Source organism: Cavia porcellus, unplaced genomic scaffold, assembly GCF_034190915.1.
Source record: "Cavia porcellus strain 051 isolate PalLab524CR breed Dunkin Hartley unplaced genomic scaffold, mCavPor4.1 scaffold_10, whole genome shotgun sequence".
NCBI lineage: Eukaryota > Metazoa > Chordata > Mammalia > Rodentia > Caviidae > Cavia > Cavia porcellus.
The window spans coordinates 6,831,668-6,857,916 of record NW_026947493.1 but is presented as its reverse complement, the minus strand read 5'-3'; the positions used below and the strand labels follow the sequence as shown (position 1 = coordinate 6,857,916).

At 38.4% G+C, this 26,249-nt stretch overlaps 1 protein-coding gene across 12 annotated transcripts in view; it reads left to right on the top strand.

The window, feature by feature from the left end:
• The window catches only part of Csnk1g1 (casein kinase 1 gamma 1), a 166,309-nt gene that overhangs the window by 65,522 nt on the left and 74,538 nt on the right, over positions 1–26,249 (top strand). For 11 of the 12 annotated variants that reach the window (XR_010050045.1, XR_010050044.1, XM_063256946.1 and 8 more), the window contains 2 exons: positions 15,579–15,619; positions 23,769–23,838. Coding sequence is in view for 8 of the 12 variants with exons in the window: in XM_063256946.1 (XP_063113016.1) it covers positions 15,579–15,619; positions 23,769–23,838 (111 nt within the window). In the remaining 4 variants the exon portion in view is untranslated. The remainder of the gene's footprint in view (positions 1–15,578; positions 15,620–23,768; positions 23,839–26,249) is intronic. The other variant, XM_063256950.1, reaches the window with a different exon arrangement.

Genomic DNA, 26,249 nt, shown 5'->3' with positions numbered 1-26,249 from the left:
GAGGATTGGCACGGGTTTGAGGCCAGCATGGGTGACACAGTGCATCCCTGCCTTAAAAGAAAAAAAATTACAGTAAAAGACACATTGCCTTTTATCTGCCTCAGAAAACTCCCTCATGTCTCACTCATCCTATCGCTCTTGCTTCTTTTGTGTTTATATATAGTGTGATTAAATATGACCAAATATCTATGCTGAGTGCCATGGTAAAAACATTTCAGAGTATCCTTTCCCTCCTGCTTTATTCACTGGATCTGGCACTGTCCGACTTCTTTTCCAAAATTCAAAATGACTGTGAAAGGCAAATGAAGCTGGATTCAAGATGTGATAACCCGGACCCTGGTATAAAATCCAAGGAAGCAAGAAATTAAAATTTGGGAAGCAAAGGCTTTATTTTCAGGCCTGGTGATGAGTCTCCGGGAGCCAGTTTAGAGACTGCATACCTGACAGCTAAAAGTCAAGGCTTTTATCTTGTAAATCCACAAACAGCTGCTGGTTATACAATGTAAGGAGGGGGTGGGGGTGTGGCGCAAACAGAAATGGCCATTACACGTCTTGGGAAGGGCAAGATCAGGTAAGGGCTGTGCTAACAAGCAAGTCTCCCTGCATACTAGCAAGCTTAGATAAGAAGAAATCTTGTTTTTCTTAGCAAAGAATAGAGAAGTCTAACAGCAATTAACAACCTTAGTTACCTTACTTTAGCACCACAACTGTTATTTGTAGAGGGCAACAATGGTTAACATATCAATTAGGTAAGATTTTACAATTCTTTACACAGGAGAGCATTGATTAACATATCAATCCTTTACCCAGAGGGAAAAGGAACACACAGGTATTGCTATGATATAAACGAAGCTATTACAATCTAATGCAATTAACACAATTTGTGACAGGCTACTGGGTAGAGAAGGGGGTTGTCAGGAGCTATTACCTCAGGGCTTTGTTTTATGGCCTTTTAGGAAGTTAAAACTTAACTTAGTTAGATTTGAAGAGGGAAGAGGAGGGAAAGCAGCAGGCGGGCTTATACAGAACAGGCTTCACGGCGCGATAGTTAGGGGGCCTTAGGTTATTACAAAGACATCAAGGCAGCCACAACAATGCAACTAAACCTGTGACAGAGGACTTCTAGGTCTGTTTCAGGAAGTGCCAAGAATAATAGGATGAGTATGTTTAAAATGCAGGGCAGGATTTTGAAGGGAATTAATGGCAGTGTGTATTTTACTGAAATACATTTTTAAACATTCACTGTGAAGATCTGATTTAGATAATAGATACCCAAGATAGTGCTTGATATATGACGAGCGCTTGGTTTGTATACGGAATACAAGGCATTTTCTCAAAATTCGGTCGCTTTTTTCTTTCTTTTTTTGAGACAGGATCTCATTATGTAGTGTAGGCTGGCCTGGAACTCACTTTTGTAACCCAGGCTGGCCTCAAACTTATGGCGATCCTCCTGCTTTTCAGCCTCCTGAGTGCTGGGATTACAGATGTGTGCCATCGTGCCTGGCTCAGAATTTGGTTTTAAATTTTCCAGCTTTGCATGAAGAAAACTTTTTTTTTTTTTTTTTTTTTTTTGTCTTTTTATCGGTACCCGGGATCGAACTCACAACTGCCTGCTTGCAAGGCAGGCGCTTATGCCGCTGAGCTAAATCCCCAGCCCCATGAAGAAAACTTTTAATCTTACAAATTAAACTCATTTACGAGTTACTATTTTGTCCCATGGCTTTTGTCTCTTGGAGCATATGTATGTGCCGGCATATGTGTATATTTTAGTTATTTTAAAAAAAAAAAAAAAACTATGGACCCTACAGACATATTTTTCTCTTTGTAAGAGGTATTTATGTTTCTACTTTATAGGTGTATAACATTATATCAGTTCATTCCTCATATGTTGTGAAAGGGATTCAATTTAAAATTGTAACTTCAGACACAATACATTTTAACTGTCTTCTAAGAACACCACATGCATAAAATTCTTACTTATAGTGGTATTATAGTTTAAATTTTCTTTGGAATTACACCTTGTTTTAACTTTTTACACAATTTGTTAGAATTTAGTAGCCTTAACAGATCTTGAAGAATTACTTTTGTCAATAATATAGTTTATCAGAAAATGATCGGACTGAGGAATTTCAGCCATTTGCTGACACCCAGCCTACACTGTGCTACTATAGTAGTTTTAGAAGTGCTATAGATGCAGTACTTGCAGAATTATGCATTGATATCTTGGAGAATTTAATGGGGAAATTTCCAGGCCAATTCGGCATTGTTGAGGAGGAGTATGATGCAGGGGTGACTATGGACACCAGAAGTGTGTAGCAAAACAGGTTTGACTCTGAAGAAAATTCAGAGTGAGTATTTATGTGATGTTGTCATATGCCTAAGGAGAAAACTGAACTTACGGTTGGTTTATTTTTCAACAAAAAGGAAAAACTCTTGTCCAAGGAAGTAGAGTTCACCGTCTAGCATCACTATGTCAGAACATTTGATGCCAGATTAATCCAGATCTTTCTCTACAGTGGTTCAGCTGTTTTGGGGGTTTTGTTTGTTAGTTGTTTCTGGTACTGGGGGTCAAATTCAATACCTTGCACTTGCCAGGCAGGTGGTTACACTGCTGAGCTAAATCTCTAGCCCTCAAATGAGTGGGAGGAAATGGAGATTTTTGTTTTGTTTTGTTTTGTTTTGTTTGGAGGACTGGGGATTGAACTCACACCCTCATGCTTGTGAGGCAGGCACTTTTATCACTGAGCTAAATCCCCATCTCGACTCTTTTAAGCTGTATCATGTAAATATGTTTATTTTAAAATATTATTATTTCTTTTTTTTTCAACATTAAGTGTTCTTTATTGATTTTTCTCAAAAATTCTTTTTCTGGGCTGGGGATTTAGCTCAGTGGCATAAGCGCCTGCCTTGCAAGCAGTCAGTCATGAGTTCAATCCCTGGTACCGGTAAAAAGGGAAAAGACAAAAAAAAAAAAATCTTTTTCCAATCACTTATGTGCATTCCCCACATTCTCCCAATATACTGATGTCATATGTTTTGCTTACATGTTTTTTACAACTACTGTATTATGACTGAGAATATAGCTCAGAGCTGAGCCATTAGGGCACTGTTGTTGTATTTTTTAAATTATGATACCATTCATTCTTCCCCCAAATTTAAAAATTACTGGCATTTGAGTTTTAAAGTAATTTTATTTTTCTTCACATTGTTCCTTAATTACTCACTTCAAGTCTCCAATAGAATTATAAATTTTCTGTCAGTATCACTGGATCACTTTTTCTGCTGTTTGTCAGTTTTCCCAGTTCTAAATTTGTTGCTACTTATCTTTTCATCTTCTAAAATGTTGACCTTGGTAGTCTATGGTTTCCTGTTCTTTGTCTTTGTTTTGTGTTAGTGGGGTTTTGGAACAGATTTGAGGTAAATACCTGTTCTGTGTGTTGTGTTGAACTAGATGTTTCCAGATGTTGCTCGTTTTTATTTTGTCAAGTGAGTTATTTGATAAACTTTTGTGATGTTCTGGTAACATACAGAAATGTGAGCCAAATGATAATTAAATAGATTTATAGTTCTTTTAACTGTTTTCATCAAAGAGAATTACGTTTTTTGGCGGGGGGGGGGGGTATCAGGAACTGAACTCACGACCTCATGCTTGCCAGGTAGGTGCTTACGTCACTGAACTAAATCCTTGGCCCAAAGAGAATTAATTTACTCACTGAACAATAAAATTCTGAACTTTGGTTCCATCTAATTCCACATTAATTAATCAAGACCTTTGAAGGGATTAGCAGTTAAACCCGTATGTAGCACCAATGCTTTGGGTGAGGCTGCTGACAGTTGGTCTACAGGATCAATATTCAGCGTTATTTTAAATAGGCAGTGGTTAAAGGAAAGTCCTGAAAATGGCTTATAAACCCCAGGATGCGGCCTTGAATCTGACAACCAGAGTAGCAACAATTATTATGAAAAGATAACTGTGAGTTTAGTGTGACACAAAAGTAGGCCTGAGCTTCCCAGAGCTCATGGTAACTTTGATCTAATAGGTATATAAAGTGCCTAATAGGTATATAAAGTGCAGATCAGCCAAAATAATAGTAGTAGTTACTGAATTTTAAACCTCCAAGGAAGTGTAGTCCACCTCCTTTGAAGGAGAGAGTGATATCTCACCCAAAGTTTTCCAATGCAGAATGTCTGCACAAAGAAGATACTGGATTAAGGTCTAAAGGCCCGAATTAGACATTAAGGAGGAAAGGCCAGGGGGAGGGAGGAGAGCAGGAGCAAGAGAACATCTGGAGAGGAAGAGTTGGTAACAAACGTGGAGGTGTGGAAGTTTGCCAACACAAGATGTGAAAGATGTCCCCACTGGCTGAGTGTGGAGCTCACACCTGCAATCCCAGCATGGTGAAAGCTGGGCAAGCAGAAGGCAAGTTTGAAGCTAGCCTGGGGCATACAATGAAAACTGTCCCCCTCAAAATAAGCAGCCCAGCAAGTGAGTGAGTGTTCCCAAGAGTGCTTGTTTCCAAGACATAGCAGAGAATTGGTATAGGTGATAAGGCTGGACATACAAGCAGAATCTGCTTCGGACTAGCTGTGATCTGTGATTCAGATTTTGGTGGTTAATCAGCAGGTCATGAAAAATTGAAGGATTTCCACATCACACCCCCACCATTAGAAAAGGTAAGTTAACTGGAGACATCTTAGTACCCTTCCTCCCAAGACAGTTTTTGTGAATTTTAAAAAATGAAGCCATCAGTTTTATCCAGGGATATTTTTATGTAAAGATTAACTATAACAGTGAGAATTTCTCCAGTTTGTTGAGACGGCAAAAAGCCAAAACAGCAAGGCCTTGTGATTTAAGTTATTCTGAGTTTTCCTTGATTAAAGACTTCTTCTAGACAGTTTTGGCTCATGTTTATATTGTGAAACTAGAAGTTGTGTTCTCTAGCAGTGTGGCTGTTTTTGAGGGGCCTTTAATACTTGTTATACTTGTTAATCTCTATAAACTACTTCGGGGGTAGAATAACTTAAGAATTATATTACTTGGATTTGAACACGTAGATAGTAGAGAGGTTTAAAATAATTCTAATAGATGAAGCTTTTATTTTTGTTTTTGTCTTTGGCTTGAGGCTTTAGGGGTAGAATAGACTTTATTGTAGCATCATCACCAAAAATTGAAATGACTACCTGTTTTTCACTGGCTGTTCTGAGTTAGTGACAGTCTTTAATATAGCAGCTTGATTTAAATTTTCAATACTTCTCTATGAGGTCTTTCTTTTCTCAACACGCTGCTAGGTAGAATGCAAAATTTACTTGGTAGGTTTATTGTCTTTAAGAGGAAAAGATGGGCTGGGAATGTAGTTCAGTGGCACAGCACCTGCCTGACAAGTACGAGTCCCCAAGTTTGATTCCCGGTACCAAAAAAAAGAGGAAGAAGAAGAAAAGACTTGGACGCACTGAAACCTGAACATACATGAGTATGTATACACATACACACATATTTTGCAATTAATTGTATGATGTTTTGATGTAGAACACTTTGCTATTAATGGATCACTGCAGCAGAGACAGGTCACCTCATGTGTTATGTGGATGTCCTATATTTTATTTATTCATTCATTGGGTGGTAAACATTTGTTTCTGTCTGTAAATACTACTGTATGTTCCAGAAATTTCACTTTGGTTATGTATGAAGAGAATCTTTACATAAGTATGTCAAGAAATACATTACAGAATGTTCATACCAGCTTGTTCCTAATATCCCAAACTGAAAATATTCCAAATGTACATCTTCAGAGAAGAAAAACAAATTGTGGTATATTTGTCAGTGAAGTATCATACAATAACAAAAAGGTGTATGATACTAATATATGTAACAAAATGGATGACTCTCCTAGACGAGCATCAAGGAAATGAATCTAGACACAAAGAGCACAAATATAAAATTCTGTCTGTATAATATTTAGAGCAAGCAAAACTGATCCCTAGGAATAGCATTCCAAACATCACTTTTAGTGCTGGTAAAAAGTACCTGTGCATTGGGAAGTCACAAGAAAGCCAACTGGGGTGCTGAAAATATTCTCCTGGAGTGGATTACATCAGGGTGTATGGAGATGTAAAAATTCATTGAACGTCTGTGCTGACCTCAAAAATGAGAATATCGTGTGTGAGAGGATTGAGATTTACTTTTTTTTTTTTTTTTAAGGGTACAAGTTATACAGATTTACAGAAAAAAAATGAACAGTAGGAAATCACTAGTTAATGGATTACATATTGTCATCTTAGAAATAATTGTTCAAGTCACAAAATTAAAGCTTGTAAAGTGGACATTCCATCAATGATACTGCAAACAGTTCTGTTCATTGATCCAATAAAACTCTGTGATATCATTTTCTATCTTATACACTTAAATATACATGCAGTTATATAGTTTGGAGCACTTTCTTTTCCTTTCTTTTGTACCATGACTATTACACATTTTGGGTTTCATTGCTCCCACGGTTCTTATTACTTTTTTGGAAGAGAGTAAAACCAAATGTGACATAACAGAACAGAATTGGTCAAGTCAAAAGGGTGGACATAATAGATAATGTAAAAACATAATACAAGGTGATCAACAATGGTTACTATAATGCCTCCCGCTATCTCTAATAGAATTGCCTATATCGTTAGTTATAATACAATTGAACAAAACAGTAAAGAATAAAACCGACAAAACCAAAACATTGGAGATATTGTAGGTCTTCAAAAGTAGATAAAAGTCAACAAGAATGGGCGTCATAATGAATCTCATTATCTTCACAGCTGATGCGTAAACTTTCGAACCTGATACTATCCAGCAAAACAGAATAGGGGAACATCAGTTAAAAACCAGATGGTGAGAGTAATACAGGGCTTTAAATCAAGGTAATGAAAAGTCAAAGTGGGTTACTATAATATATCCTGCTATTTTTTTCCTTTAATTAAAAGGATAAAGATAAAAAAGTAAATAATGGAGTGGAGATTGAGATAAAAGAGGGCATAACAACGAAACAGCGCAGATCAAAACATAACCATTTAAGCAGAATAGTGTTTCACCACCAGATAATCCTAACCTAAAAGTAGTTACCATATTGTCTCTTTCTTTGAAATCCTTGAGTACAACTTCGTATACTGTAGCATTAAGTATATCAAAACAATGTAAAACCATTCAAGAGAATGACAGCATTACAGAGTATTTAGAATCGACTAACAGAAAATGAATAATGGTTTCTGTATAATCTCCTTGTCTTTACAAGGTTTTTGCTTATACTATCGTACATAATAAAATCCAGTAAGATACAACCTATTTAGACCATTGGAGACAGAAGGACAAAAGCTAGATGAGACTTCAAAACAAGATGATAATAAATCAGTATTACCTATTAAGATGTCATTTTCTCCAAAATAGCTGTTCCAATCATCCAATCTTCTCTGCCTCATTTCTGTTGAGCTCTTTTTCTGTCAGTAGCTGTCAGTTTGTCTTCTTCATTTTGTTCTCTGCTCCATTCGTTGTGGCCTCTCTGCCATTATTTCTGGATTCTTTGTATTTTTCTTTTTTTAGAATATCCTGCAATACTCTCTGTAGAGTTGAATTGGTGGTTGCAAATTCCCCCAGTTCCTCTTTATCCTGGAAGCACCTTGTTTTTCCATCAATTTCCAGGGACAGTTGTGCAGGATATCTCAATCTTGGCTGGAGATTATTATCTTTCAAAGCTTGAATTATTTCCCCCCATGCTCTTCGTGATTTGATGGTTTGTGCAGAGAAATCTGCTGTAATTCTGATGGGTGTTCCTTTGTAAGTGGTCTGTTTCTTGTCTCTTACAGCTTTTAATATTCTGTTCTTGTATTGAATTTCTGGAATTTTTATTATTATATGCCTGGGTGTTGCTCTGTTTGGGTTGTAGGTGGCTGGGGTCCTGTATGCCTCATACAACTGAGTATCTTTACCTTTTGCTAAATTAGGAAAATTCTCCTGGATTATTTCTGTGAGTAGCTTTTGTAGTTCACTTGTTTGTGTCCCTACTTCTTCTTTTATGTTCTTAATCCTTAAGTTATGGATCCTCTTATCATCTTCTAGTCTTTGTATTATTGCTGTTTGTTTCTTTGTTATTTTTAAGAAGTTTTTCATTTCATTCTCCCATATTACAAGTCTGCCCTCCAGTTCAGATAGTCTGTCCTTAGTTTCTTTCAAGCTGTTATGCCAGTCTTCTATAGACTCCTTAGTATCTTGGTAGTCCCTTTGAACCTGCTTCACGTATTTTATGCTTTCTCTGTTTTCTCCATCAAACAATTCTCCCCTTTTTTTCTGTTCTTCCATTCCACTGCCTGTTTTTTCTTGGGTGGTACTTAGCATTTCTCTAACTATTCTGCATACTTCTAGCTTCAGGTCATTGATAACTTCATTCCTGAATTGGTCTATGAGGCTCTCTATATGGTGCCTTATGTGTATTGGTGCAGTGTCTGCTATTGCCTGTTTCTCAGAATTGGGGGCCGAGGAGCCTTTCTTGTTGCTGCCTCTTCCCATGCTGCCTCTTCTTCTCTGTTCCTTATATATGCAAGCTTATATAAGAGGCCCAGCTTCTCTCCCAGTCAGCCACAGCGTGATCGAATTGCGCCAGTTAGGTATTCCCGCTCACCGCTGCGCACCAGGGAGTTACGGACCAGGCAGCCTACGCGTCTCCCCTCCCGGCCACCGTCAGGCTCTGGGATCTGGGTTGGGACAGCCTACCAGGTCCGCCGGCAGCGTCACGCAGGCCAGGCACTTTTCACCAATCCCGCCTGAGAGGGGGATGTGTGGCTGGAGTCGCCACCGCGCCCTGCTCCCGCAGGACTGCCCGGGCCCAGAAAGTCCTCCGCTGGAGTCAAACTGTGGTAGAGTGTCAGTTTCTCTCACTCACCTCACCACAAGTCAGTGCACGCCTCCCTGCTGTTCGCAGATTGCCGTTCTCAGAGCTTCTGCACATCTCTCTCCTTGCTGAGCCACTGTAGAGGCAGCCAGCCGCCGCGCGGCGGGAAACCCAAATCGCGGCTTACAACACCTAGGCTTTTCTGTTCCTGTTTTAGCACCAGGACTGCATTCCAAGTTGGTTTCTCTCAGCCCAGTTCGTTCCTGAGTCAGCAGAGCATATCTCCACCTGCTTATGTCTCCTTAGTCCGCACCATTCCTGGCTTCTGAGCCGAGTCTTTCAGAGAGCCTCCGGTAGTTGTTGTTATCTGTCCGCCATGTTCTCCCGGAAGTCACTTTTTTTTTTTTTTGAAGTTACCTTTATGTGTTACTGATCTCAATGCAGCTCCTCAAGGTTCCTCAGGAAGGGCTGCTGCACAATCACTGGCTCTAAACAAAGCAGAAAATTACGTGCCAGATTCTTTAGAAAACTGCCAAATAACGGTAAAACAAGATTTAAAATAAAATAGGTCAATTAACATTGCACCTCATTAGGTAAATAGTTTCTTTAGGATGTGCATGTGTAGATATGCTGTATGTGTGTCAGTGGGCTCTATAAGACTCTCATTACTCTGGCTTCTTCTCCAGTCTTAAGTGAGTGCTTGATTTTAGGGTTAGGGTTAGCTTATTTCTCGCCATTGCTGCACATTCAAAGAGGTGCTGTGCTCTCTTGGTGGAGGAAGCCATAGGCCTGCCTGTCCTCTTCGCCTTAAGTATACATGGTAACTAATGTAAGTTAGGTAACAATGCTTACCTGTGTTATCTGCTAATTGCTACAAGGTCATTTGGCTGAATTTTTTTTATTAGTTCTAGGTAATAATTTATACATATGCTGCTTTCACTTTAGGGCAAGAAAATGTGACAGCTGGAGATCTAACTAAAATGGGAACCCAAGACTGTGTTCCTTTAGCAGTGTGGCTCTGAGAATTGAGATTTGCTGGTTATTTGAAATAATACTGTGTCTGATGAATGTTATGGTAAATGTTGCTTTACAGGTAACTTACTGAAACAGAAGGTCTTCATTTCAGAGAGAGTCAGGGCAATATCACATCCACAGGTGCTGCTTTAAGAAGGCTAAGTTTAAATATAAAGTCTCAAAACTTCTGTATAATGCAGTTTCTTCTCCCTTAACAATGAAACAGCAGGAAGTGAGCTCAGGAGGTATTGTGGATTTTGCACAACATTTAACGAAAGCTTTGAGTGCTTGAGATTGAGCCATCTCTTCACTGGGATTTTCCTTTCCATTAAATGGTTTGCTTTTCTCACAGTTACTGATGTTTTATTTTATGTTATTTTGTGTTATTTTGAACTGAAGTAATTATTCATTTTAAATGGGCATAGTTTTAATCCTGTCTTTTTTTTTTTTTTTGGCAGTGATAGTAACAACACAGGGATGCTCGCTTTCCTGCTGAGCTGCTTCCCTACTTACCCCAGACCTTTTTGAAAAATTATTTTGAGAGAATCAGGCTACGTTGGCCATGCTGGGCTGAAATTGAAAATCCTCCTGCTTCTGGCTCCCAAATAGATGGGACTGTAGTGTCTGCCACCTTGCCCGTGGTCTCTATTAAATTCTTCCAGAGGCTGGTCGTGGTGACACACCCTTGTAATCCCAGCACTCAGGACAGTAAAGCCGGGTGATCAATCACTCGAGTTTAAGGCCAGCCTGGGCTATGTAGTAATTTCAAGACCAGCCTGAACTATATAGAAGAACTCTGCATCCAAAGAACAAAATTCTCCCAGAGCAAAACTTCTAAATGCTATACATAACCAAGGATAGTTAGTGATTGTCTCAACTTCCACATGGCTGCTATCACGTCAGTTTAGTAAGAACTAGGAGGAAGCATTGTAGTAGAATAGGCTGATATGGCTCGCTGTCCTGGGTCTTTACTTACAGGTGTCATTTTTGATCCTTCTCTTTTCCTTACTCATATTTCCATGTGACCCAAAAGTTGATTGTTTTTTCCTTAGAATGCTTTGCATATAAATCCTTTTCATTTTTTCCTTCTCTTCCAGGATTAGTATGTCATACCTAGAATAATAATAGAAGTAATAAAATTAAGTTTATTTAACACTTTATAGTTTACAAAATTCTTTGACATTCTACCTTATATGATGCTCATAGCCACCCTGTGAGACAAAGATTCTTTCCATCTTCTGTTAGTTAATATTTTTAAAACACAACTTCCACCATTTGCTTATTCTCTTAGTTCAAGACTCATGATTTCAGAGCAAGCTGAGGAATGAAGTTACTATTCTAAACAGGCTTTTTTTTTTATTGTGCTAGAATTTTCTCCATAAAAACCTTCTTATCAAGCCAATTTTGTTTACTTCAGCTAGCGTCCATCATTTACGACACATTACAGGTACAACACAATACAGATAGAATGTTTGGTGCTAGGTACAGAAAGATACTTGAACATTGTTCTCTTCAAGAAATGCAGTGTTCTGGAGGTAAAAAGGTAGATATAACAAGTTATATGTAGAAATTTATGAGCTGAGAGCTGGCTCAGTCTTTTAAGACGTTGAAAATTTTATCTAGTAAAGGGATCCCTTCTGTGTGATACATTTTTTAAAAACAAAACCACAAGGAACCAAAAAATTGAAGATGTGTAAAGAGCTGAGAAGTACAAAGTTTTGGAAGCTGCAAAGCTGATAGTTAAGTGGTAACGGATACAGCATTTAAAGAGCTCAACCGGTTTATATGAAAAATATGCCAGATAGCTCAGAAATTGGAGACAGAAGAAACTTCAGGAAGGTGGGGCACAGAAGAGCTAAGAAACAAAACAAATTAAAAGTCAGAGTACCATCAAAGTGGCCAACCAGCTGAACACAGGGAAAATCAGAACAAGATTATACGTAGAGTGGTAAGACTCCTGGCATCTGTGTGGGACAGGGAGAAGCATAGTGGTGCATGCCTATAATTCTAGCACTGGGGAGGCTGAAGCAGGAGGATTTCTGGGCTACAAAGCAAAGCCCCCTTGGGCTACATATGGAGACCCTGTCTGAACAGAAAAAAAAAGAAAAAAACCTATAAAAGAAACAAATCCCCACCTGGAAACCAGCGCCATACATGGGCCACTGCCAGAGTAGAGACAGCCAGAACCCAACCCTCTTTCTGTGAGTCAGTGCCATTTTCAGACTGCGGTGGAGGGGAGAGAACCAGGCCTCACCAAGAGATGATCCCTGCCTAGAAACCAGCACCATACGCAGCAGTGGGGACAGCTAGACACAAGCCTCTCAGAATTCTGAGTCAGCACCATTTGTGGACTGCCAAGGGAGAAAACAAGGCCTCACTAGGAAACGATCCCTGCCTAGAAGCCATATCATTTCCATTGTTTTGTTGGATTGGGTTTTATTCTCTTTTGTTTTGTTTGAATATGTTAAATCTGATGGCAGGAGCAGCTGTTTCAAAGATAGCAGGCTATGTTATGGTAGCCATTTTGGATTTACTATTGACTTGTTTTGAAGTCCTTTCCTGCATTCATTGTTTTGTTTTTATTGTTTCTATTCTGTTCTGTTGGATTTTTACTATGTCCAAAGGTATCTGCCGCTATTTTGAAGATGACAAAAGGCATTATAGTAACTGTTGTTGATTTCGTAAGGTTTTGAAGTCCTGTATCACTTATACTGATTTATTTTGATTGGCTTTATTTTCCTTGATTTTATCATCTTTAAAATAAAATAAAAAAGAAACATCCCACAAGCGCCTAGAATTTCTTTGAACTCTTGCATTTTTTTAAACCTCAAACAAGATCTAGGCATCGTTTTTATAATATATTATTTGTGGTAATGTGAAAGATTTTTTCTGAATTTACAAATGAAAATAAGATTTCTGTGTCCTATATGTTCTCTACCTTAATACACAAATATCCTGGCATTCCTCCGTGAACTAGTAGGTGGACATGATGCAGAAGAACTATAGTACAGGGCTCTGTGTGCCAGAACAAGGTTTAGATCTCAATAACAAGTGCTTACACAGAGCCAGGAAGGACTTTTTTTGAAAAATACGTGAAAGGTTGTAAGAAAGGTATAAAGGTGGAAGAAATTCTTTGTTGAATCAAGGTAGGTTTTTTTGTTTTTTGGAGGTTGTCATGTGTGTGTGTGTATGTGTGTGTGTGTGTGTGTGTGTGTGTGTCTGTGTGCGCGCGTGCGCATGAGGAGTCAAACTTAGGACCAAATGCTTGCCAGGCTGGCGCTATGCTGCTGAGCTATATCCCTGGTTCCTCAATTGAAGTTTTAATCTGCTTGGGAGTTGGCTGTCTTCAACTCTCTTATCTCTTCCTTACTGTCTTTTTACAGGTTCATAAAATGTCTTTTAAATTTTGTTTTTGATAGAAACAATTAGAAATACAAAGAAACTTTTTGAAGCCTAATGCCATTAATATATACAGGAAAATACCTATTTTCTACTTGTGCTCTTAAAAATTTTGTGCCCTTATAGATTTTTTAGGTGGTTGGCATCTTGTTCCTTTATTGTGTTATTTGCATACAGAATTATCACTTGGCATATGATGGTAGTGATACGGTATTTAAGGACAGTGATGTGCTTACCTTGTAAAGGTCCTTTTGTCTAGAGCTTGGTAAACAAGAACCTATATAACAAAGCAGCTTTTTGTCTCCAAAATGAAGTATATTTATTTTTCTTTATTATAAGAATTATGTTTGTCATATAAAAATTAGAAAAGACAGAATCAGAAAAATAGCTTAATGTATATTGTGATCCTTTTCCTTGCATATTTTTTCAGCTGTGCATATATAGAAATACATCATTTATTTGTATGTATTATTTAATCAGCTGAGATTTTGAGTGTCTGAGATGTGTAGAACGTACTCTCATTGTATTTATAGTTTAGCTGGATTAGATAGGGCAAAAAATATAAGGAGCAATGTACAGTCCAGTGCAGTGTCTATAAACTCTGTGAGCTCTTGGCAGCTGTGACCGTTAAGGATTGGGTGGTGCAAGAAACAAAATACTCAAGGTGCGTGGCACACTAAGTGACAGCTGTGTGTCTTATCCCCATCCTAACTGCATGTTCTTAGTCTGGATGTCTGGGGTAATTTTTTCTCGGTACTGGAGATTGTCCTAGAGCCTCAAGGGTGCTAACATAGGCTTTACTACTGGTTATACTCCCAGGACTCACCCTTTAAAGGGAAGGCCTTGCTTAAGTTGGTCTCGAACTTTGAATCCTACTGTGTCAGCTTCCCAAGTAACTGACACTACAGGTGAGCAAGAACTTGATCTAGAAAAACATCAATTCCAATACAGAAGTAGGCAAGTTGTAAGGAAAAATTTCTATTTCAGGAAGAACTTTAAGGTATTTGTTACCCAAGTGAATCACATAAGTATGTACAGCCCTCTGTCTGCAGGTCTCCTGCAGCTTTGGACAGCCAGTAACACATCCCGCATGATCCTAAACTTCTCTAACATTAGACGTGATTTTTAGTGGTGTTTTTCATGCCTTGATTGCACAGTATTCTGCTATGGACTGCATGAGTGACAGCGAGGCTCTGCAGGGATGGCACAGAGCAGTGCTTATGCTGCCTGCTGTGTACATGGTCAGTGGATGTAAAATCCCCATGCATCAGGTGTTATATTCATGCAACTAAAAAACCCCAGTGATGACTGATAGTAGTATTTCAGTCTGCCTGTGTGTGTGTGTGTGTGTGTGTGTGTGGGCCTGTGAAGACAGGTGATTATTGTTATTAATCAGCTATGTATCTGATTGCTATACTTGACCTTGTAAGGTAATTTAATAAGTTAAAATCTTTTACAAGGGCATTTTGTGATTTCCATACATTATATTAGTGGGCATATTCCATGTATGGCCCAAGGTATTTCCTCTTCATTCACTGCAGCCCGACCAGACAAAAAGGTACCCACAGTATGTGTGGTTAAAGACAGAACGAGAGGGGCCTGGAGATTTAGCTCAGCGGCATACACACCTGCCTTGCAAGCAGGCAGTCGTGAGTTCAATCCCTGGTACAGATAAAAAAGGGAAAAAAAAAAAAAAAAAAAAAAAAAAGAACGAGAGTCCTGATTGCTGAAGATTTGAAACAGTTTTGAGAACTGTCTCCTTATTGGACAGTAGATGAGTTCCCTAAAACACAGGCCTAGCATAAATGGTTTTATTTCACATTATCTCTTACGTCATCCAACATTACCGCTAAACACCAGCGCAGAAAATATAAGATTCCTGTTTTTCAGTGAGTTAGAAGAATGAGGGTTTGTTTATGCTGTGCCAAGAGTGTTAAACCATATGTTTGAAATTCTGGCATTTCTTCTTGGTTTGCCTCAAGGCGTAATAGGAAGTACTGACCGTGTGTGTGTGTGTGTGTGTGTGTGTGTGTGTGTGTGTGTGTGTGTGAGAATGTGAGAGAGGGATGGCTGGATAGCTTTCTTAAAATTTTTTCATATGCCCTTAAATATTAGAGTCACAAGCCGTTTTTGTTTTAGTCTTGCTGTATCTCACATCTGTGCTTAGCTTTTCACTTAGAAATCATGTTTCATGTATATGAATGTTGGGAATGTGACCTTTCTCATGACCCCGTAAGCTAAATTTTTGCTTTGCATTTCCCCAAAGAAATGTCACTAAACATGTACATTCTGCTTTTCCCGTAGGTAAAAATCTCTACACCAATGAATATGTAGCAATCAAACTGGTGAGTAGAATCTCTGATGTAGTAATTTGTGTTTCAGTGCTCTCACTGCTCCAGTCTTTGTATAGGGAAGAGCTGTCAGCATTTGCAACAATGCTAATGTAATTTTTTCATTATTTTTGATCTCACATGATAATTTTTCTTCAATTATAGTGTTTTAATGGTGAATCACTATAGTTAGCAATGGGAAATCAAAAAGTATTTGATAAAAAGTAGCTTGAAAAACTAGTAAATGTGTGGCCTCTGTATCTTTCACCTTAAAAAAGATAGTCATTGAAAAAAAAAAGATAGTCATTGAAAATTCTATTTCTTTTTTCTTTTCTCTCTCTCTCATTTATTTATTTATTTATTTTTTTGGTACTGAGGCTCGAACTCACAACCTTGTGCTTGCCAGGTAGGCGCTTATACCACTGAGCTAAATCCCCAGCCTCTATTTTTTTTTCTTCAGTGTGGCAGATCCACTTTGAAAATGCAAGGTGTCTCCCCTCCCCGGTAAGTGGCTGTGGTGTGGCCGTCTATGGCCCCTCCAGGGGGAGAACCACCAGTGTCTCCTGAGATCTACACCATGTTGGAACTTAGGGTGCTGGGAACCAAGCAAGCAGCTCCCCTCCCTGGTAAGCAGCTGTGGTGTGTCTGGCTGCAGCCCCTCCAGAGGGAGAACCACTAGCATCTCCTGAGATTTGTGCCATGTTGGAACTTAGGACGCTGGGAAACCAAGCAAGCAGCTTGCATCCCTGGTAAGCAGCTGTGGTGTGGCCAGCTACAGCCCCTCCAGGGGGAGAACCACCAGCAACTCCTGAGATCGGCGCTATGTTGGAACTTAGGATGCTGGGAAACCAAGCAACCAGCCTGCCTCTCTGCTAAGCAATAGTGAGCCTACTGGTGCATGGTCTAGAATCAAACATCCCACTTCCCTTACCCTCCTTCCCCTGTCCCCCCATCAGCAAATGGGAACATCTGAGCATCTCTTGGGAGGTTGACCATAGCAAATAAGGGGAATTTCCTTCTACCATCTCTTTGAAGGCAAATATTTTATTACTGTTTTGCTCTATTCTGATTAATAGTACTGCTCTATTCAATATTCTGTTTTGATAAATTCTTTAATGTTCTGTATTTCATTTTATTTTGATATACGTGATTGAAGGAACAACTGTTGTAAAGATAATGAAATACACTGTGATACCTATTACTGTTATCCTGGTAACCTCCTGTGAAGTTCTGTACCATTCTGTACCAATTTCACTACATGGTCTCAGTTGGCTTTATTCTGTCTTGTTCTGTGTATTTTACTACCTTCAAAATTAAAATAAAATAAGATAAAATAAAATGCAAGGTGTTGATGGTACTTTGATGAAAACCAAATATGATTGGCTAGTTGTGGTCTAGAAAATCTTATCAGGCATGAAAATCCTTGTGGTCAAATTAGAAGCAGCGTTCAGTACTGATCTTATGAATATCCTAACTAATCATTGAGAATAACTTATTTTATTTATTTTAGTTTTTTGAGGCAAGGTCTCAGTCCTTACTCTGTTTTGGTTTTGAACTCACTATGTAGGCCAGGCTTGTCCTGACCTCCTGCCTCAGCCTCCCACCATGCCCAGCAGAACCTTATTTTTGAAAGAGAATAAGCTTGTGATTATTGAAGAGTAATAATTTTGGAAGACACAGTTCCTTGTCTTATATATATTTAGGGTGATTCAAAACCATTTCTTGTCATGTAAAATAATGATCATATGATTAGTTCTTGTGAAACTGCAATTACTTGTCTTCTTAGTAAAGAGGATCTACTGGTAGGTTTCAGTCTTACTAGTTGCAAACCAGAGGAGTTAATGGTTAGGGAAACAATCCTATGCTGACTGAGTGTCGTTCACATTTACTGCCTTCACTCCTGTTCTGTGCTTGGTCCCTGCTCTCACTGAGCTTGTTAGATTGTGGAGGAATTAGTGTATCTTGTGCTGATAGATCGGATTGTTTTTCTCAGTGAAGGGATGGATGGCAAGCAGGGGTCAGAGCAGGCAACTTGCATGGAACCCAGCACTCAAATGTTTTGACTTGGAAGTTTTGTGGAGAAATAAAGGCATAAGGGAGGGAATGCATATGGTAATACAGGTCACATAGGTTCTCTGATTGAAAGTTAAATCACTAGTTAATATATTACATATTGTTATCTTAGAAATAGTTGTTCAAGTTATAAAAAAAAAATTTTTTTTTTGTCTTTTTCCTTTTTATCGGTACCAGGGATTGAACTCATGACTGCCTGCTTGTAAGGCAGGCGCTTATGCCACTGAGCTAAATCCCCAGCCTCAAGTTACAAAATTAAAGCGTATAAAGTGGACTTTCAAACAGTGAGACTGGAAACAGTTTCATTCAATGATCCAACAAAACTTAGTAATATGGTTATCTATCTTATACACTTAAATATATATGCAGTTATATTCTTTAGAGCACTTTCTTTTCCTTTCTTTTGTACAATGACTATTACACATTTTGGGTTTTATTACTCCCACAGTTCTTACTACTTTTTTTTGAAGAGAATAAAACCAAATGTGACATAACAGAACAGAGTCAGTCAAATCAAAAGGATGGACATAATAGATAATGTAAAAACAAAATACAAGGTGATCAACAATGGTTACCATACTGCCTCTTGCTATCTTAAAAAGAATTGCCTATATCATCAGTTATAATAAAATTGAACAAAACAGTAAAGAATAAAACCAATAAAACCAAAACATTGGAGACATTACAGGACTTTAAAAGAAGATAATAGTCAATCGGAATGGGCGTCATAATGCATCATACTGTCTTTACAGTTGTTGCCTATACTTTCGAACTTGGTACTACCAAGCAAAGCAGAATAGAGGAAAATCAGTCAAAGCAAGATGGTGAGGGCTATACAGGATTTCAAATCAAGTTAATAGGAAATCAAAGTGGGTTACTATAATGTATCCTATTTTTTTTATTTTTCCCTTAATTAAAAAGATAAAAATAAAAAAGTAAATAATTACAAAAAAGGAGACTGAGATAAAAGAGGGCATAACAACAAAACAGCGCAGGTCAAAGCTTAACCATTTAAGCAAAATAGTGTTCCAACACAAGATCAGAAATGAACAATGTTTATCAGAACAATTGTTCATCAGAAAATGAACAATGGTTTCTGTATAATCTTGTCTATAAAAGTTTTTGCTTATATTATCACATATAATAAAATACAATAAGGTACAACCTGTTAAGACTGAAGCTTGATGGGATTTCAAAGCAAGATGATACTAAATCAGCACTAGCTATTATGATGTCTTGTTTTCTCCAAAATAGCTGTTCCTACCATCCAATCTTCTCTGCCTCATTTCTGTTGAGTTCTTTTTCTGTTGTTTGTTTTCAGTTTGTCTTCTTCATTTTGCTTTCTGCTCCATTCATTGTGGCCTCGCTGCTACTGTTTCTGAAGTCTTGGTATTTTTCTTTTTTAGAATATCCTGCAGTATTCTCTGTAGAGTTGAACTGGTGGTTGCAAATTCCCCTAGTTCCTCTTTATCCTGGAAGCACCTTGTTTTTCCATCAATTTCTAGGGACAGTTGTACAGGATATATTAATCTTGGCTGGAGGTTGTTATCTTTCAAAGCTTGAATTATTTCCCCCGATGCTCTTCGGGATTTGATGGTTTGTGCCGAGAAGCCTGCTGTAATTCTGATGGGTGTTCCCTTGTAAGTGATCTGTTTCTTGTCTCTGACGGCTTTTAGTATTCTGTTCTTATATTGGATTTCTGGAATTTTTATTATTATATGCCTGGGTATAGCTCCTACAGAATAATCTTGGGTTATTTGGATTACTGACAGGAAGAAGCAAGCAGTCCTTAGAACATTTTAACATTTTGTCTCATTGCTGTATACTTGTTACTATGCCTTTGTAAATCAAGACTTCTTTTGAGGCTTACTATTAGGGACAGTTGTTTTTATCTAGATTTCTTCTACATATTTCATAGTAGTTGATTTATGTAGAAAATCTTATAAACATATTGTGGACATGATTGACTATAATATTTCACTTTCCTTTTATTAAACTTGTATTTGTTTATGGCTAATAATTAAAAGCACAGGCTTGGGTGCAGAACAGTAATAGAATGCTTGTGTAGCAAGTGTGAAGCATTATTTTCAGACCTAAAAACCAAACCAAACAAATAAAAAACAGAGTTGAAATCATCTAGTATGATGTGTCTTAGTGCTGTATTTCTCTTTTTAGATAAAGATATCTAAGAGAGTAACCATCTTGTCTGTGGTCCTCTTCTCTTGCTTTTGGGTTTATTCTCCAAGGGAGTTACGAGGATGGTAATCAAGCTCCTTTCACAGTCACAGCAACATTTGTCTTAAGCATTGCACTCCTATGAGGTAGCCATCTGCTGTTGGTTTAGAATTTCATGCAGGCATGTGTGTTCCAGAGTACCCGCCATTCTGGCAACCGGCCAGCCCTATATGGAAATGTGATCAACATCTGGTGCAGAAATACAAGGAAGTCCTGCTACTGCTGTTACAGTTCTACTTTGTTTGGATCATCACTGTGGGTTCTCGTTTCTTAGGTGCTGTGTGTGTGTATCTTTTTGAGATAGTCTCCTTGTGCAGTTCAGGCTGGCTTTGAGCTCACTTTTAGCCTAGGCTGATCTTGAACTCACAACCATCCTCCTGCTTCAGCTTCCTGAGTTCTGGGATTACAGACATGCACTACCACACCTGGCTTCTTGGGTTTTTAAGAACTTTTAAAAATGTACAAAATGGATTGGGGATAGCTCAGTGACATAAGCACCTGCCTGGCAAGTGCAAGGTCCTGAGTTTGATCCCTGGTACCAAAACAAACAGACAAGTGCGCGCGCGCACACACACACACACACACACACACACTAAGAGGATATATAATGAATCCTTTCATCTAGTATGAAACATTCTCTCCAGTTGCTAATCTTGCTGCCTTTTCTAAGGTATGGACTGCACAAGGCTCTGTCTTTAGTGCTTCCATCAAAGCTCCTAGTTGGCTGAGTAGGCTACAGCCATGTGGTACACTGGTTGGCTGAGGGTGTAATTCTACACCTATGATAAAAAGCCCCTTACATCTATCTGTATGTATGTGAGGTATATGCCAGTTTACAAGCCTGGAAAGCTAAAGTGTTGCTGCTTTTTTCATTTAGTTTCCAAGATCAGACTATTTCCTACTAAGATGTACAGCATGAAGTTTGAGAATAGTGTGTCTAAGGAAAGATTTTAAATCCTCTTGTGGTTTGTCATAATCTAACAAGCATTTCTCCAGAAACAATAGTCCTGTTCCTAGTGTTTCAATCAATCTTTAGTTCCATGTTGATTTGTCATCATTATTTGTGTTTAGGTGCTCCTGAAATTATTGGTAGAGACTTTGCTATTAGAAAAATTCTGTAACTGACTGCTTTGATTGTGATAAGTTGGATGATCCTTTTCTATCTGAAAAGCAGTGAAGAAGATAGTTACTGTACTAGTCTCACTTTTCTTTTGACTGAGAATCTTGAGAAACTTGCCAAGTATAATGATTGTTGATTTTATACTCAACGAGTAGTTTGTTTCATAAAGCTTCTCAGTGATATGAAATATTCCAGTCTACCTAAGTTGATTCAGATACGACCTTACTAAAAGCAGGTGATAAACTGAAAACTTTAAGGAAATGTGTGAATCTATGGTTTATGGGTTCTACATCTTTTTTTTTTTTTTTTTTTTGGTTTTTCCTTTTTTTTTGGTACCGGGGATCGAACTCACGACTGCCTGCTTTAAAGGCAGGCGCTTATGCCGCTGAGCTAAATCCCCAGCCCCTTATGGGTTCTACATCTTAAGAAAAATGCAGAAAATTTCAAGTGGATTTAGGAACGAGTCCTCAAAGAATTAATAAAATAATTGACTTAAAAAACAGAAAAGTTAAATGAATTTAAGTTGTGGTGGTGCAGGAAGTTGTTTTTGCTGTTTGAAGAAAATAAAGTGTTCCTAGATTATGAGGAACCATTTTATCTTATTACTGAGGATATACAAGAAATAAACTTGTTTCATTAATATATTTAAACTAAATATAAAATTCTTCTAAACCATGAAACTTGTTAAACACCAGGCATGGATTATCAAGGGAAGCTCTGGAATCTCCTTCCTTGGAGTAGAACAAATAGGACAGTCCACTGGGAAAAAAAATATTAATAATGATAACAATTTTTTCGAATAGAGGTGCTGGGAAAACTGTATCTCCACGTAGAGGTGTGATATTTTTAAAAAATGTGAATGCTTAAATTTTGAAAATCAATTATAGGGTTTGGGGATTTAGCTCAGCGGCATAAGCACCTGTCTTGCAAGTGTGTGGTCGTGAGTTCAATCCCTGGTACTGGTAAAACAGAAAAAGACAAAAAACGAAAATCAATTATAATAAAAAACACACTGTCCTGCATCTCTCACAGTAGTCTCCCTGCTTTGAACACATTTACAGTCATTCTTGCCACTTCTTGAGGTGGTTCTAGAACTCCTGTTTTGTGAGTCTCTTTAGTTGTGCTATCACAGTTGTCTTGAATGTCCTGAACTGTTTCAAATTATGTACTTTTCATAATCATTTAGACTTTGGTAAAGAGCAGGATGTGGAGAGGATGAGGACATATTTTGGGGGGGCGCTGTTTCTTTCACTTCTTAAAGTATTTACTTGACTACCTTTGCACACATTGTGGGGAGTTGGTTGAAGTCACTTTTTTTTTTTTGGTACTGATGATTGAACTCACAACCTTGTGCTTGCCAGGCAGGCTGCTGAGCTAAATCCCCAGCCCTTGTGCATTTTTGTTTGTTTGCTTGTTTGGTGGTGTTGGGGCTCGAACCCTGGGGCCTTGTGCATGCCAGGCAACAGTTCTACCACTGAGCCACATCCCCAGCCCAGCACTACATTTTTTTATCCTACTTGGTACAATGAAGTTGGACCTTTATCTTACACTATAAAAATCAACTCACAGTGGACCAGACATCTAAATGTCAGGTCTAATGATATAAAACTTTTGGTAGAAAATATTGATGAATACACTGTGGCCATGGATTTGGCAGTGGTGTCTTGGATATAACACCAAAATCACAGGCAACAAATAAAAAACAATAGGTAAATTAAACTTGAACAAAGTTTAAAAGTCCCATGTATCCAAGGACAGACTAAAAAAGCAACCCACACTGTGGATGAGAAGATTTGAAAATATCAAATAAGAGATAGCTAGAGTTTACCATTTTAATTTTTGTCAGTAGGTATATCTGTATTATTAAGTACATTAGAATTGTTATACAACCATTATTACCATCTGTCTCCAAAACTTCATTGTCTTAGTTACTTTATGCTTCATCACTGAGACAAAATCACTGAAGCCCAAAGTTGGGAAAGGAAAGGTTTATTTCTTACAGTTTTTGAAGGTTTCAGTCCACACTCAGTTGGCTCCAAGACAGGCGGGCATGGCTGGGCCGCAGTTCATGGCGGCTGCAAAACAGCAATCCTAACCTGCAAAGAGCAAGGCACACCTTCTTCCTGCCATTACATCACATCCTGGCTCCACCCCTTTGTGGGTGGAGCACTAACACCATCAATTCAAGCACTAGACAATGAACCATCACAAATACACAATGCAAACTCATGAGGCCTGGGGGACACAGACATAAACCATGACATTTATTTTCCTCAGCTTCCACTTCGTTCCTATGAAACATTAGTCCTCTTTCCTCCTGTTTCCAACCATGGCAAGCGGTTGTATTTTCTCTTTCTATGAGTTAGACTGTACTCGGTCCCTCCTTTCAATTCTTTGGTTTCTATATATCTGGAAGTGGAATCACTGAATTTAATATTTTAAAGAATTGATATAACATTTACTCTTGCAGCTGCGTGATTTTGCATTTCTGCTAGCAGTGTGCAGGGGTTCCAGTTTCACATTTGTCAGCACTTATTTTCTATTTTTGATCATAGCTGTCCTACTAAGTGTGTAGATGTTGACTTTCCTAGAAATCAGAGTAAGTTTGTGATGATTTTTCAAGACAAATTATGGCAAGAACAGACTATCATGTGTAGATATTAGCCCTTTTTTTACTCTGAGAATCTAGAATTGGAAAGTTTCATTTGCCTAAGTCTGATTCTCTTTGGGTTTCAGGAACCAATAAAATCACGAGCTCCACAGCTTCATGTAGAGTACAAGTATTATAAACAACTTGGCAGTGCAGGTAAGTCAAGATTTTTCCTTTTTTTTACCTCCTCCACTGAGTGTACATTGTACTTGGAAGCCCTAAAATAGGCACATTTTAAAATTTGGTTTATCTACCCTCTTTACCAGACCTGCTGGCGGGATAGGCACCCAGAATCTTCTTGCTCTTTTGTTCCTAGGGGATGATTAAGTTGACTGGTGCTCTGTGATCCCTGACTGTTCCCATGGATCAACCTTTGAATGTTTTCAGTTGCTACAGATACATGTGTAGGGTGTTTTGCTTTTTGATAGTTCTTTCTTTCTTTTTTTTGTACTGGGCTTCAATCCACGTCTTTCACACTGAGGTACAGCCCCAGCCTTTTTAAAGTTTGTCTTTTTACTTTGAGATAGGGTTTCACTAAGGCACTAGGTTGCCCAAATTGGCTCAAGCTTGCAATCCTCCAGCCTCTGTCTCTCCCAGAGTGTTGGGAAAAGTTGAGGCAAGAGGATCATCACAAGTTTGAGGCCAGCATGGCCTACGTAGTGAATTTACATTTAGCCTGAACTAAATGAGATCCTGTCTCCGAAAAAAAAAGTTCTGGGACTACAGGCATCTGCCACAGTACCCACTTATTCTTCATTTCTTTATGTATACCAAAAAGAAGGGAGGAAAGATTGCTAATTGGCAATTATTGTAGTCTTAATGTATTGAGACACATTCTAATACACCACAACACTGTCTTTTATCTATTGTTTTTATTAGCATGCAAGAGCTATCCATAAGTTTGGGAATTTTTTTTTAAGGTACTTGGGATTGTACTCAGCATCTTGGACTTTGCTCTGCTACTAAGCTACGTTCCCAGCCCTTTTGAGGATCTTGTCAAATAGCACAGGCTGATCTCAAACTTGTGTTCCTTGTGCCTTATCTTCCCAGGTAGCTGTGATTTCAGGTATGTGCCACTATGCCTGGCACCTTTGGATATTTTTTAAAATTAAGTTTGTAATTTTTCAAATGGCTGCTGTTTACCAAAAGCTGTGATTTCTAAAATATTATACTAGCCTCCAGAAAACTATTTTGACCAAGCAAATGTACTAGCCCTAAATAGGCTGCCCTTTTAGATCACTACTCAAAAGATGAAATCCTTCCTAGCTAGTTTCATTAGTTGACATTTGTAGAGGTGTCTCTGCTTTTATGCTTCCATGGGTGTGCCACTTTTATGTGAAAGAAGCATGGTTTGAAGATAATATTGAAGGAATTTTGCTTGAATAACACCCAGCAGCTATAGAATTATATATGGAGCATTGGACATTATTGAAGTTTAATAACCTGACCATGGCAATAATCAGCCATTGTTATAATCTAGGGAGACATGATGAGTATTTGTCTGTCATTAAACTTAGTGTGTCAGTCTTTGTTTACAGTAAGTAGCCTCTTGATACATTTCTTGACTGATTGTATCCTTAAACATACAATTTTCCTGGCATAAAATGTGAGACTGGCAACTGAGCTCGTGGATGTGTATATATGCTTTAAGGCTTATTGTCCCTGGTGTTTCAGAATTAAATTTTAATTGTTGTTTCTCTTTATGTTCTCCGTGTTTCATAATGTTCTGAATTGCATGTTTCACAGTGATGACTATCACAGCCCACTTAAGTATGTTCATGCATCTCTCACAAATATAAGACATAGGTAGAAACATACTTAATCCAGCCTAACTGGGGCAAAGGACCAGGCAAGTTACAGCATTTATACTATAAATCCTTCCAGATAGACCCAGAAAATCAGGCCAATCTTGGTTTTCTAATAATGAGCCAAGTAAGCACACATGGTGGCACATGTTGTGCCAGTAGCTTGGGAGGCTTGAGTGGGAGTATTTCTTAGGCCCAAGAGCTTGAGGCCACCACATCTCAAAAAAGCAAAACAAGGCTGAACATGTTGCTTGGTGGAACTGCACCTGTTCTGAGCCTTAGTTCTGTCAGAAAAGGAGCCCCTCAAAATCTCACCAGCTCATTACATAGGAATCAAATCTTTGCTGTGTTGAACTTTCCTAAAATACAAAAATTTGTGGTCTTGAGATTTTGGCATTATTTGTGCACTAAAAGCAAGGAGTAATAGAAGGGGACTGTAAAGAAGATCCTAGCTCTGAGACTGGTGCATCAGCCCATGTCACCTGAGGGATAGGAGAGCTCTGTGGCAGTGTCAAGCCAGCTGGCACAGTGGCACACACAGTAGGCTGGCTGTCGTGGATCTCTCTCCAGAGTATTTTCTGACAATCATCCAAAAGTCAGGAAGCCTTCTAGTTTTTATATGACGTTCAGTGGCGATTCCTGGCCCCTTTACTGCTCCTTGAGCCCGCTCACTCCTCTTGACATAACTTAGATGGGTGGGTGTTGTCTTAGTGTATTCTTGTCTGCAACTAATGGATAGCCACAACTTTTTCCAAAATAGGA